Source organism: Myxocyprinus asiaticus, chromosome 50 (genome assembly GCF_019703515.2).
Source record: "Myxocyprinus asiaticus isolate MX2 ecotype Aquarium Trade chromosome 50, UBuf_Myxa_2, whole genome shotgun sequence".
NCBI classification, from domain to species: Eukaryota; Metazoa; Chordata; class Actinopteri; order Cypriniformes; family Catostomidae; genus Myxocyprinus; species Myxocyprinus asiaticus.
In genome coordinates, this window is record NC_059393.1 from 13,373,090 (window position 1) to 13,385,441 (window position 12,352).

General features: G+C 38.4%; 2 protein-coding genes across 6 annotated transcripts in view; both read left to right on the top strand.

The window, feature by feature from the left end:
* Positions 1-12,352, top strand: part of LOC127439298 (C2 calcium-dependent domain-containing protein 4C-like) — a 416,605-nt gene that overhangs the window by 287,881 nt on the left and 116,372 nt on the right. The window lies entirely within an intron of this gene.
* The window catches only part of LOC127439284 (transducin-like enhancer protein 4), a 70,420-nt gene that overhangs the window by 45,758 nt on the left and 12,310 nt on the right, over positions 1-12,352 (top strand). The window contains exons 5-8 of one of the 5 annotated variants that reach the window (XM_051695514.1): positions 4,376-4,438; positions 8,480-8,554; positions 8,924-9,101; positions 10,040-10,056. In XM_051695514.1, the coding sequence (XP_051551474.1) occupies positions 4,376-4,438; positions 8,480-8,554; positions 8,924-9,101; positions 10,040-10,056 (333 nt within the window). The remainder of the gene's footprint in view (positions 1-4,375; positions 4,439-8,479; positions 8,555-8,923; positions 9,102-10,039; positions 10,057-12,352) is intronic. The other 4 variants (XM_051695515.1, XM_051695517.1, XM_051695519.1 and 1 more) reach the window with 4 other exon arrangements.

Sequence of the window (12,352 nt, forward strand, 5' to 3'; positions counted from 1 at the left end):
CATACTCACCCAAACCAAGTGCAGCCTTTTATGGGGCATCTGTGGAAACATCCTGCAGCCAAAACTGTGCCGGTTTATTTTTATACAATATCTTTCCTCTCATAGAGACCTAATACACACACACACACACAACTGTCCAACTCCTATTTATTCACATATTATGTTCACACACTAAACTAGACAGACGGCCCAAAACTCTAAACATTGCCCCCTCACACACACACACAATACAGTACCACAGATTAACCCTAACTTTAATACAAAACTTTTGACTTTTTTTTATTTTTTATTTTTTTTATAACTTTTTATTTAGGAATTACTTATTTAACTGAGGGGATCCCCTAAGGAGGTTTAGCTAACTTCTAGGTACAATTTTGGTTATCGGAAATTTACATGTTTCTTCCGAAAGTTTATGAACTCCATACTTCCGAATTACTGCAAGCGCCATCCCACATCAGATATTTTTGCATGAATTCAAGTGTAAACACATTTCCCTCTAGCGTGACTGATAGTGTGTTGTGTGAGCAACCTCAGAGACATGGGTTCTGGTCCAATCGAAACCAGGAAGTAATCGCGTTCACATAAACAATGGTGAGCTCGATTCAGAGGTTGCATTTTCACTGTAAAATTACATTTTTATTCCACTGACGGTTAGGTCGAGGTTTGGGTTAGGGGGTAGATTTAATAAAATATGCATTCCTGTTCACTATTACATCATTTACAACTAAAAATACAGCTCGCTTTTGGCACCACTCTGTGGACATTTCACTCGGAAATTGAAGCTCACACATGCCCATACATTCAGCAACACTTCCAGCTTCAGCCACTAGGGGCAGTGATTTAAATTTCAGCACAGACCGATGTCAGCAGCAAAACTTTTGACCTACTGTTACCAAATTGCCAGTGCGATCAGTCTGTATTTAGATACATTACTTCACTATACTTTGTCGATATTTTCATGGCAAGTATTTATATATAATAATTTTTTTGCATACTTTTGCATATCCAAACTCATATGAGCAAAGAATATAAACGTGTAATGCACAGAAGTCCAACGAAGATGGATAAGAGACTAGTGAGAAAGAGCACAATATATCAGTTTTGCTTTTCAGTTGCAATAAAATTAACATACCTGGTAAATACACACATTATGTATGTACTGTATAATGAAAACAATACAGATAATTGTGAAGACTTAACTACGTGGTTTATTCTATTTGTATGGAAGACAGTTATTAACTGTTGGATGCACACATAGCTACATGCACACACACTTTCTCAAAGCCGGTCTATGCAAATGTGGAAACATATTCACACACACTCACAAAGTCTGGGTAAATACACGCACACACACACAGCAGGGCATCTGCACCTACTCAGGTCCTTTTTGATCGAGTGACAAAGCCATTATGCTAAAAGGTTGGCACCCTGGGATTTCCACAGAAACAAGTGCACGCACACACATACGTCTTGTTTTCCTTCTCCGTTTCTTTATTTCCCTACCCCTCTCTCTTTCTCTGTCTCTCTAAAACACACAGAGTTTAATTCCAAACCAGTTACATCATTTGCAACATTGTACACAAATGAGCTCTGTTTCGATTGTACACACACACACACACACACACACACACACAATCTGCAGATGTTCAGCATCACTGGTACACAGTGTCCCGACAAAAAGGCAAACAACCAAACACTGTTTCGTTCACTTATTTGCAGTCTCATATGGCAGGAATAACAAAGAATCATTATTTGCAGTTTATAACATCTGCACAGCATTATTCTACAATCCCTGTTCTATGACATTAACATAAACCTACGAACTTACATAAATCATAAGTTACGAAACAATCCTGTTTAAAACAACCATATTGAATTATAGATAGATAGATAGAAAGAATCAGGTATAATTAATCTCAAAATACATATACATTGATATGAATAGAGTTCCATGTATTTTGTGGCTGTGTTCAGATTAAAATAGCTTCTGTACAGACACAGAACCCTAATATAATGTTTTCTTTGCTCCTCGAGTAGGTATCAGAGTACACTTAGAGGTCTGCTTTATGTTTCTGTGCCTCCATCACTGCAATCCGTCACTGTGTGTGTGTATTAGAGAGAGAGAGACATATCACAGGACAAAGAAAAGAATGAAAAAGATGATAATAGTAGATTATGAAGGTGGTGTTTGTGTGTGTGTGGTTGTGAGAAAGTAATTAACTGTTCATGTGGTGCAGTGTGTGAAACACTTGTATGCCTGTTTGTGGTGTTTTTCTTAGTGAGACTATAATTAAACATGTGTGTGTGAGTGTGTGTGTGTTTGCTCTGTTGCAAGGAGAGTGAGACTATTCAAGCTTTTCAGCCTTGAAGAGTGCTCTCTCTCTCTCTCTCTCTCAATTTTTTTCAATTTAAAGTACTTTATTAGCATGATAGTGTTTACATACAATATTGCCAAAGCATTAATACACAAAACAGATAATGACAAGACAAATAATAATAATAAAACAGTAACAAATAACAATAAAAATAGAATTAAAATAAGGTGCCAGGTAATTAATAAAATAAAATAACTATAATAAAAATATACACTATACAATATAAAATAAAATAAGCATTTAACAAGACATTATGAACAAAAAAGCAAACAAAAAAAAATTAAGTACATTAAGGCAGTAATTGGTTTCTTAGGGTGTGCACTTCAAAAATGAATTTTGCTGCAACTGATGCAGGATTGTCCTCTCCCAGTAACACCTGCATTGGATCTGTTTCTGCTGAACTGGAAAACTGTGGCATGAGGTTTGAGAGTTTGTCAAAGTATTTCTCTCTCACCTCAATTTCTCACAGTGAAGGAGAAAGTGTGTCTCTGTCTCGACCTCACCAGTGTCACAGTGAGCACAGACTTGTTCTTCCTTTGGAAGCCATGTTTGTCATGTCTGCCTTTTTCTATGGCCATACTTTGATCACTGAGCCTGTATTTGGTGAGGATCCATTTCTGTTTTGTATCTCTTAGAGTGTGGAGATATTTTGCCAGATTATACTTTCTGTTTAGGGCCTGATAACATTCCAGTTTGCTTTAGTTTTTACTTTCATTTTCCCAATGGTCCAAATATGCATTTTTGCTTTCTTTTATGATTTGGTTTATTCTGATTTGGTTTTGTTCAGCAGTGCTGGTCTGAAACTGGTGTTTATTAGTTGTCAGTGGGTTTGTGAGTTTCAGAGCCAGCTGACAAATGGGACTGGTTTTAGGCTTCAACTCTTGGGTTTTAAGGGCTTCATGTTGCAGTGTGTTAGGGGAACTTGAATTTAGGTGTGTCCAAAATTTGAGGTATAGTTTTTCAATATGTATAATTAGGGGGTATCTGCCTAGTTCGGCCCGGCATGCATTTGTAGGTGTTCTTCTCTGAACTCTTACAATGTTTCTACAGAATTTTGCATGCAGGGATTCTATGGGGTGTTTGTCCCATTTAGAGTAATCTGCCAGACAGAGTGGACCCCAAACCTCACATCAATACAGAGCAATAGGCATGATAATACTATCACAGATTTTACACCAAATTGTTACAGGAATGTCTATTTGGGTAAATTTGCCCTTAATAGCATAGAATGCTCTTCTAGTTTTCTCTTTTAGTGCATTCACTGCCAGACCAAAACCCCCTGAAGCACTGATTTTTAGACCGAGGTAGTCGTAGTGTAGGGTGTGTTCTATTTTCTCTCTCTCTCTCTCTCTAAGCTCACTTTTGGGAACAATTTTGCCACAAAACTATAGCTCAGTATGCATACAGATGATGGGAGATGTAGCGTTTTAAGAATAAAAAAGCTATTTGACTAATAGTTTGACTTTATTGCTGCTTAGACATCGTCATGAATGTAATCTAAGCTAAAACCTTTGGTGTGCATGGGAAATGAGAGGCCACTGCCTTTTTTTCTCCCAATTTGGAAGGGCCAATTCCCACTACTTAGTAGGTCCTCGGGGTGGCATGGTTACTCACCTCAATCCGGGTGGCAGAGGACAAGGCTCAGTTGCCTCCGCTTCTGAGACAGTCAATCTGTGCATCTTATGGTGATAATTGTGCATGACACCACGGAGACTCCGCATGTGGAGGCCCATGCTACCCTCCGCGATCCACGCATAACTTACGCGCCCCATTGAGAGCGAGAACCACATGACCACAAGGAGGTTACCCCATGTGACTCTACCCTCCCTAGCAACCGGACCAATTTGGTTGCTTTGGAGACCTGGCTGGAGTCACTCAGCACACCCTGGATTCGAACTCGTGACTCCAGGGGTGGTAGTCAGTGTCAGTACTCGCTGAGCTACCCAGGCCCCCACTGTTTTCTCTTCTAATCATGAGTGTGTATGTGTGCTCTCTTTCAGGCAGAGATTGTGAAGCGACTCAGCGCAATCTGTGCTCAAATCATCCCTTTTCTCTCTCAGGAGGTAAGCTGACAGTGATTGACAACTCCTCAGGGTTCTGGGGTCTTCTCCCACTGGGTTAATACACACACACACACACACACACTCAGTACGGTGAAAGCATTTAGATTTTAACAACACTGTCTCATTTCCGTCTAATTAAGGACTGCTGATATCCTGAAGTTTTTAACAATGCATAGACTCTTACTGTGTCCATTTACCGAAAGTCGTCTGCGATTAAATTGTTGAGGTCAGGTTGTTTGGCAATGCAAATTCAGCTTGAACCCAGCATTACTGACCACGTGTACATGCACTAAAGAAAACTGCTTATTCCAGGGTTTTTGCAGAAAGCGGCATTTTGAAACGTCATGTAAACGAGAATACCATTTTCCTTATGCTGTTTAAAGGATTAAGAAAAGCCGTTTAACACACCTGGGTTCCTCCTGGAGAATGTGGCTTATGTGGTCATGTAAAAGCATAAGCAGCGATCTTACAGGTTATTGAGGAGTGTGCATGTGTGTGAATAGACCGGATAACAAATGTCATAGGATGGAGCCCAACAACAAGTCAACACAGCAGAAAGAATTAAAAATTTATGGGGGTACAGTGGGAAAATCACATACACTATCAAGTAAAATATCCACTGTCCCTCACGTTCGCGTATATGTGCTAGAACAAAAGCGTTTGACCCCACTATTGCAGTGCAATTCCGCAACAGGTCGGGAGATAATTGAGAAAACACAGTAACAACTCTGGAATATTTAGAAATAAAGCGAAGCAATGGAGAATGAAATGGCTAATAGAAAGTCTTTTATCGGATACCATGTTTGTTATTTACACAAGCATCATGGGAAAATTATGTTGCTGTCAGTAAAGCTGCTTACTGACTGAGTTGCATGTATATGGGAGTAAAGAGAATGCCGCTTATACAGTGCATGTAAACAGGTACGCCACTTTCTCGCAATAAGCCGTTTTCAGGTGTCCATGTTAACGTAGTGATTGTCTGCTATTGCCAGCTCTTAAAGGGACCATTCTCCCACAAATGACAATTCTGTTATCACTTACTAACCCTCACTCACATAAAAATCAAACTTGAGAACAATAAACAAATGAACAGTCCTGTAGAGTTACCTTTTGCTTGTTTCCTTCACATTTGTGTGAAGGGTAAGTGGAGGATTTAAAACTCATTTTGGACCCATTTTGCATCCAAACATATTCAAAGCTAAAAGTCCACAGTAGGTTGAGTGAATGTACACTATGAATTAATATAGCTCTTAAGTTTTAAAACCTTCACAAGAATTGCTGTATTTATGAGGACAGGCTTAAAAAACAATCAAGATTATGTCCAGGTCATTTACACCTCAAAATCAAAAGAATTAATAAAACTAGATGACTTGATTGACCTGATTTTATCGATAAGGATTCCAAATTGACATTAAAGTCCCCCTGAAATGCCTTGTAAAATGCAGTTTTCTTTAGCCTGTTGACATATTTCCTACTGAAACATTAAGCTGGGGCGCGACTTGTCGAACAGCCCGTGCCTTTTTGAAAAACAGCCTTTAGGCTTTACGCCGCGTTCCATTTGTCTTGGAAGTTGGAGTTCGGGACTCGGATCGACGTCATATCCGTTAAAAAAAAAAAGAAATCCGAGATGGATGCGTTCCTTTTACACACAACACGACAAGTCGGAAAAAAAGATGGACACCTCCAGGAAAGTAATTGTTGCACTAGCACTTTTGGAGTACAGAGAGCTACAAAATAAGTATGCCCTTCACCTAAGAGACCTCGAGGAAGATGACAGAAAGTGGAAAAGGTATGTTATGTTTCCGCACATTTGATTGTATCAAAACATGTTAATCACGTTTTAATCGAACCAGCGGTGTAAACAAAGGGCAATGCCCTATGGAAGTACAAACGTATATTTGCAATATCAATTTGCCAAACTGTGTTATGTGTAAACGGTTTTACGGTTTGTAACGTTAGGCAGTGTTGTTGTAGCAACACTGACCATTGTTCTTGTAGCAGCAGCGACCATTGTTGTTGTTAGCAGCAGCGACCTAGCCAATTTTAGCTGTACCAGTTTATAAACAACACACTACGCTGTAATTCACGCATAACAGAATCGTAGCAACATGCCTATAGGCAATGGTAATACAGTATTGTGTATACGACTTACTAAATTGGACACAAAAAAGACAAAAGTGCTAAAAAAAAAAACTTTAAACCCACAGCATACTACAGTCAATGCTCTTCGTAGCCATCTTGCTTTCTGAACTTGGGGTCCTCTGAGTTCGTCCGACTTTCTGAGTAGGAATTCCGACATCGGGGGGCGTTCCATTTGTCAGTTCCGGTCTCGGAACTCGGAAAATAACTTGGAGCTCCGACTTCCGAGACAAATGGAACGCAGCATTAGTTTACATTGCAGCCCCTGGCAAAGTGACACACACACACACACACACACACCCCCACCCACCCCTGCTGCTTCTCTCGTATCATAGCCGGTGTTCATTCAGGGAAGTGATCTGCTGAAGTCTGACCACTTTTCTACTGACTTGAGGACCAAACCGATCTGTTTCTACTAGACCAGCCATCAGACAAACACGGTGTCACAATATTAGCTAATGATGCATAAATGAAAACAAGCAAAACATCGCAACATATCCAGATTTTAAATTGCGATACACTAAACATAAAGAGTAAAGAACACTCACTCGCGCTGTATATCGAAATTAACCTCAGAAAACATGCAAACTCCAGCGAGCTTCCTCGCATCCTATTCCTGCGTTGGCTTGTTCCATTCAGCAGTGATCATCCCTATGCCCTATTCCTTTCAAAGACAATTACCCTCCATTGTGCGAGCTTGAGATAGCTGAAAGGTTATAACGGTCATTTAAAACAACATTTTTAAGCGATTCTTATTGGAAAATCTGTTTGGAATGACACTACAGCATGGATTGTGCACACTTCGAAGTGCACTGCGAAGTCATGATCAGCTCCTATTAGAACACAGCCAGACACGCTGATCAGATTGAGGGGGTGGAGACGTTCTCGTTTTAGAAAGCATTTGATTAGGTCTTTTTTAGCCAGAAGATAGAGACTACATATTTTAAATGCTTAGGTCTTCTGAAAATGAATTTTGTAAACGTTTAGAAGTACACTAGCATATAGATGGCCTTAAAGCTAATAGATATGGACTAAAAGCAGCAAAACCTTCATTCTGATTTCAGGGTTTTTTTAAGATTTTTTTGCACTGTGACATTGTTTTCATGACAAGCATCCCACCCCCCAATTATCATTACTGTAATGTATTTTTTTAATCAAGTATTTATACATCTTGATAGTGATTGTTAAGTACTGAATTTAGTTTATGCTGATTTTAATATGAAAATGAATCTTAAAGTTCACACTCAGGGTCTTCATTTTCTTTATGCAAAACAATATTCTTACCTTCTCTGTATGAAAATTACAATATGGTCAAATAATAAGAACCATTAACTGAACATCCAATTTTAACTCTTACAAGGCTAGATTATGTTGCAATGACACTTCATCCAATATCTTTTTTTTATTTATTTATTTATTTTTTTTTTTATTTTTATAAAAGACTTCTGTAAAGAACATTCACAGTATATCCCAATAACTGGTTTCAAATGTTTGATTTATATTATACACTGATACATTTCCCTTTCATGTGAGGCTACTTGTATTCCAATAAAGAAAGGCTGGAATGGAGTCCTCAGTTCAAATGAGTAGGATTTATTTGTGGGCAGATGAGCAATAAAAGATCAGAAAGAAATTTATTTATTAGGAGGTCACCTTATTAGCTTGAGTTAGTGTCTGCTGATGGAGAGGGACAGAGTGAGATGTATGTCAATATTGACTGTGGGTGTGTGTTGAGCAGAGGGAGGGAAAGAAAGTGTGTGAAAGATTTTTCTGACTTCATGTGTGATTGTGAGCATTCTGTGGTGTGTGTCACTTTTTATTTGTGTGTGTGTGTGTGTGTGTATAAATGATGATGTGTGCTCTTCCTTAAACTGCATCTTGTGTGTGTGTGTTTGTAAAAAGCATCAGCAGCAGGTTGTTCAGGCCGTGGAACGTGCCAAACAGGTCACCATGGCAGAGCTCAACGCCATCATAGGGGTGAGTGATCTCCGACCTCTCGATAGACAGACAGACAGATCAATCGCTCGAGGTTTGGGAATCATTCAATTGGATCCCACTGCAGAATAACATAATTTTAGGTAATAAAAGTGTGAAATAATTCAACAATTTTGAGAATAATATGAAATGTAGAAAGCATTGAAAATCTTTGACTCTGTCTCTATGTGGGATATATCACTGGGCTTTAAGTGCAGTAACATGATCAGAACTCAGAGAGACAGTGGACTGCTGAGAGAATGTGTGTCTCTGTAACAGCGAAGAGCAAAACATTCTGCACACTGGAGAGAAACAGACTTTATCTGTTTGTGATCTCTCCTCTCTTTTATCTTTTCCATCCATCCATCTCAGCAGCAGCAGCTCCAGCACCTGTCTCACCACACTCCAGGGATCCCTCTCACTCCTCACCCTTCAGGCCTTTCTCTGGGTGGCACATCTGGACTGCTGGCCCTCACAGGCGCTCTGGGAGTATCCGCCCACCCTGGCAATAAGGACGAACGCAATCACCTCGACCCCGAGCACCTGCGAGGTGAGACAATCTCTACACTTATGTTTAGGCAAGGCATCTTATTTGTTAGATGAGTCGGGAGGGTATTAGATCATGAGAAACAGAGTAAAATTGATAGAAGGTAGAGGTAGACCGATATATTGGTTTTACCGATTAATATGTGCCGATAGTTGCTTTTTGGAACTATCGGTTATCGTCAAAAATCTATGCCTAATAGTTTTTTATTCTTAATTTTTGTATTCCTCATAAATAAACCTTACCTGGTGAAATTATATACATATATTTACAAAACTCTTCATCTGGTGAATATATCTAAAAATATAAATTTGTTAAATACTTACATATAGAGCATTGTAACAGAGCCAAGTCTCTGTCATTTTTTAAATAAAAGTTTCTGGTGTATTTCAGGCTTGTTTATAGTTAAAAATCCCACGTTATGCACCAAATCTTAATTCTGGTTATTATTAGAATTTTGGTTGCACAATAAACTGCTTTTGGGATTTTATTCATTTTGGACTCTTGCAGTCTTAATGTCTTTGCCTGTCATAGTAAGGAAAGACTAAGAACTCTTTGATCATTCTATAAATTGATTTAAAAAAATTAGTCGATAAATCATTATCATTCTTTTCCACCAACTTATTTATTGGTATCGGTAAAATCCACTATCGGTCGACCTCTAATAGAATGTTTAAAAATAGAGAGAAGGAGGGCGCAGTAGATGTGTTGAATTGGCGTAGTAAATGGGATAAACTTCTGAGAAGCCTGGAGGCACTGATAGACTGGGAGGCCAGATGGGGACTGCTCACAGAGCTCAATACAATAGATGTATTTTTATTGCACCCTGACTGGATTTTTCAGCATGACCTTGGCTTGTTATAGAATTGTTGACGTCAATCCTTAACCCCACCTCTCTCTTTCTTTCTCTCTCCCCCCCCCCTTTCTCTCCCCTCCACTCTCAGAGAGTGCACCCAGCAGGGTGAGTATCAAACTTGTGTTAGTGTATAAGTGTGTGTGTCTGCCTCCACTGTACTGACTTTGATAAATGACTCCAAATTCGGAGCCTTTAAAGAGAAGAACGGGTTATGAAATCTGCTCAACCTTCCATGACTCCCTAAACAACACTGTTCCTGCCCTCTGCCATTATCAGAGAAGAAAACCATTCACTCTGTACTTTTTATATAACAAACTATAATTCTCTGTCAATTTGTTGCATCATACAGTTGTTAACCTTGTCCTATGGTAGCAAACAGTACAAAAGATCAGACTTGATCATATAAAGGAGGAGGAGTTTATTGTTTCCAGTCATAGGCCTGAAACAAACTCTACACACGTATGTTTGGCAAACATATATATAAATAGCTATGCAAGGGCCTGAAATATACTCTTTGCAAGCAGGGACAATTCTAGGATTTCAATCTTAGGGGGGCTCAGCACCCACTGACTCTTTATGCTGTGCACTTTTAATGTATTCCACTCGACTGCATAAATGGTGTTTTGTTTTTCAAACTGTGTTTGCATCGTTCAAGCTAGCCTGCTAATATTCATTCAGAATTTTATCATTTTCTATAATAAACACTTAAGTCATAAAAATAACCTACACCGTTTAGACAATATATTATCATTACTGTCTATTTATTGGCAACACGTTTCATCTGTCCAAATCATTCCATTTTTTGTTCTCCATTTATTAGCAAAAATATAGAACTTGAATCCACCATTTTGCAGCTTGTGTAGTTTAAAGTTGTCAGACACTACAAAAAACTGCGTTCTTACTGTGTGCATGTCATTATATATTGGATGTCAAAATGTTCACTTTTGGGTGAACTATTCCTTTAAAGGTTTTTATGTTAAAGGAATATTCCAGGTTCAATGCAAGTTAAGTTCAATCTACAGCATTTGTGGCATAATGTTGATTACCACAGCAATTAATTTAGTCTCATCCCTCCTTTTCTTTAATAATAATAATAATAATAATAAAGCACAAATCTGGGTTACAGTGAAGCACTTACAATGGAAGTAAATGGGGGCCAATTTTTTTACTCACTTTTTCAAAAATATAGCCACAAGACATGAACAATATGAGTGTAAACATGATTTTAGTGTGATAAAATCACTTACGAACCTTTTGTGTGTAAAGTTATAGCCATGATGATGTAATGTCAACAAACCCTAAAATGACTGTAAAAATGACAATTTAAAGAACTTTACAGCTCAAATAATAGACAAGTTTTAACAGAAGAATTAATTTAAGTGCTTTTATAAAATTATAAGCTTCACATTTCTATGTTTAAACCCTCCAAATATTGGCCCCATTCACTTTCATTGTAAGTCCCTCACAGTAACACAGATTTTTGCTTTTTTTTAAAGAAAAGGAGGGACGAGTGGAAATCAGTTTGTGTGGTAATCAACATGATGCCACAAATGCTGTCGATTGAACTTAACTTGTTTTGAACCCGGAATATTCCTTTAATAAAAAGCTTCTGCTGTTTTCTCAAAACTGAATGGAGCAGTTTGCCACAAATCAAAGCTGTTTCACCACAAGTGCAAAATAAAAAAAAACTCCCAGGGGAAGGAGTCGCAGCAGTCAGGGTCTTTGAGATGCATTGTTGTTGCGGAGGATAGAGGAATAAAATGAGGGAGTCAAGGAAAGGAGTGAGAGGGAGGAAAGAGGGAGAGATTTCAGTGAAAACAGGTTTATTGGGAGAATCAGGCTTCTTTGTGCCCTTTTTTCTCACCTCAGTCCAATGCACTTCCCGTTTGGCTCATAAAACTGCATCGTTGCAGAAAACCCAGTGTTTGAAGTCACTGATCTGAGACCAGTTTTGCTCTACTATTCATAGTGATGAAAGTTAGGAGATATACAGTTGACACTGAATAGTGACCAAATGTTTTGGGCCACTTCAGTGGTGATTGCAGACCAGAAGGATGTTTATTATTGCAAAGAGTACAGAAAACAAGATTTAGTTTTGAAAGGTGAACAATCGAAGCCAAGGGATTTTGAACTGTTTTCAGGCTGGGATGGAGCATGGTCCCCCTGTCACATATTATATAAAATTAGGTGTTGCATTTAAAGCATTGCCTATAATAGCATGTGTAAAGTATCATATTCATTTATTTACTTGGTTTGTTTTGATGCTTACATTGTTCATCAATAATGATTATTTGACTGGCTTTGCAGAGTCATATGCTTGTAGCTTACATTTAAATTTTTCTGAATACGTTGTAATGTGGAAGGGACAATGAAACATTCAGCTAAACCTTAACTTCTTAAA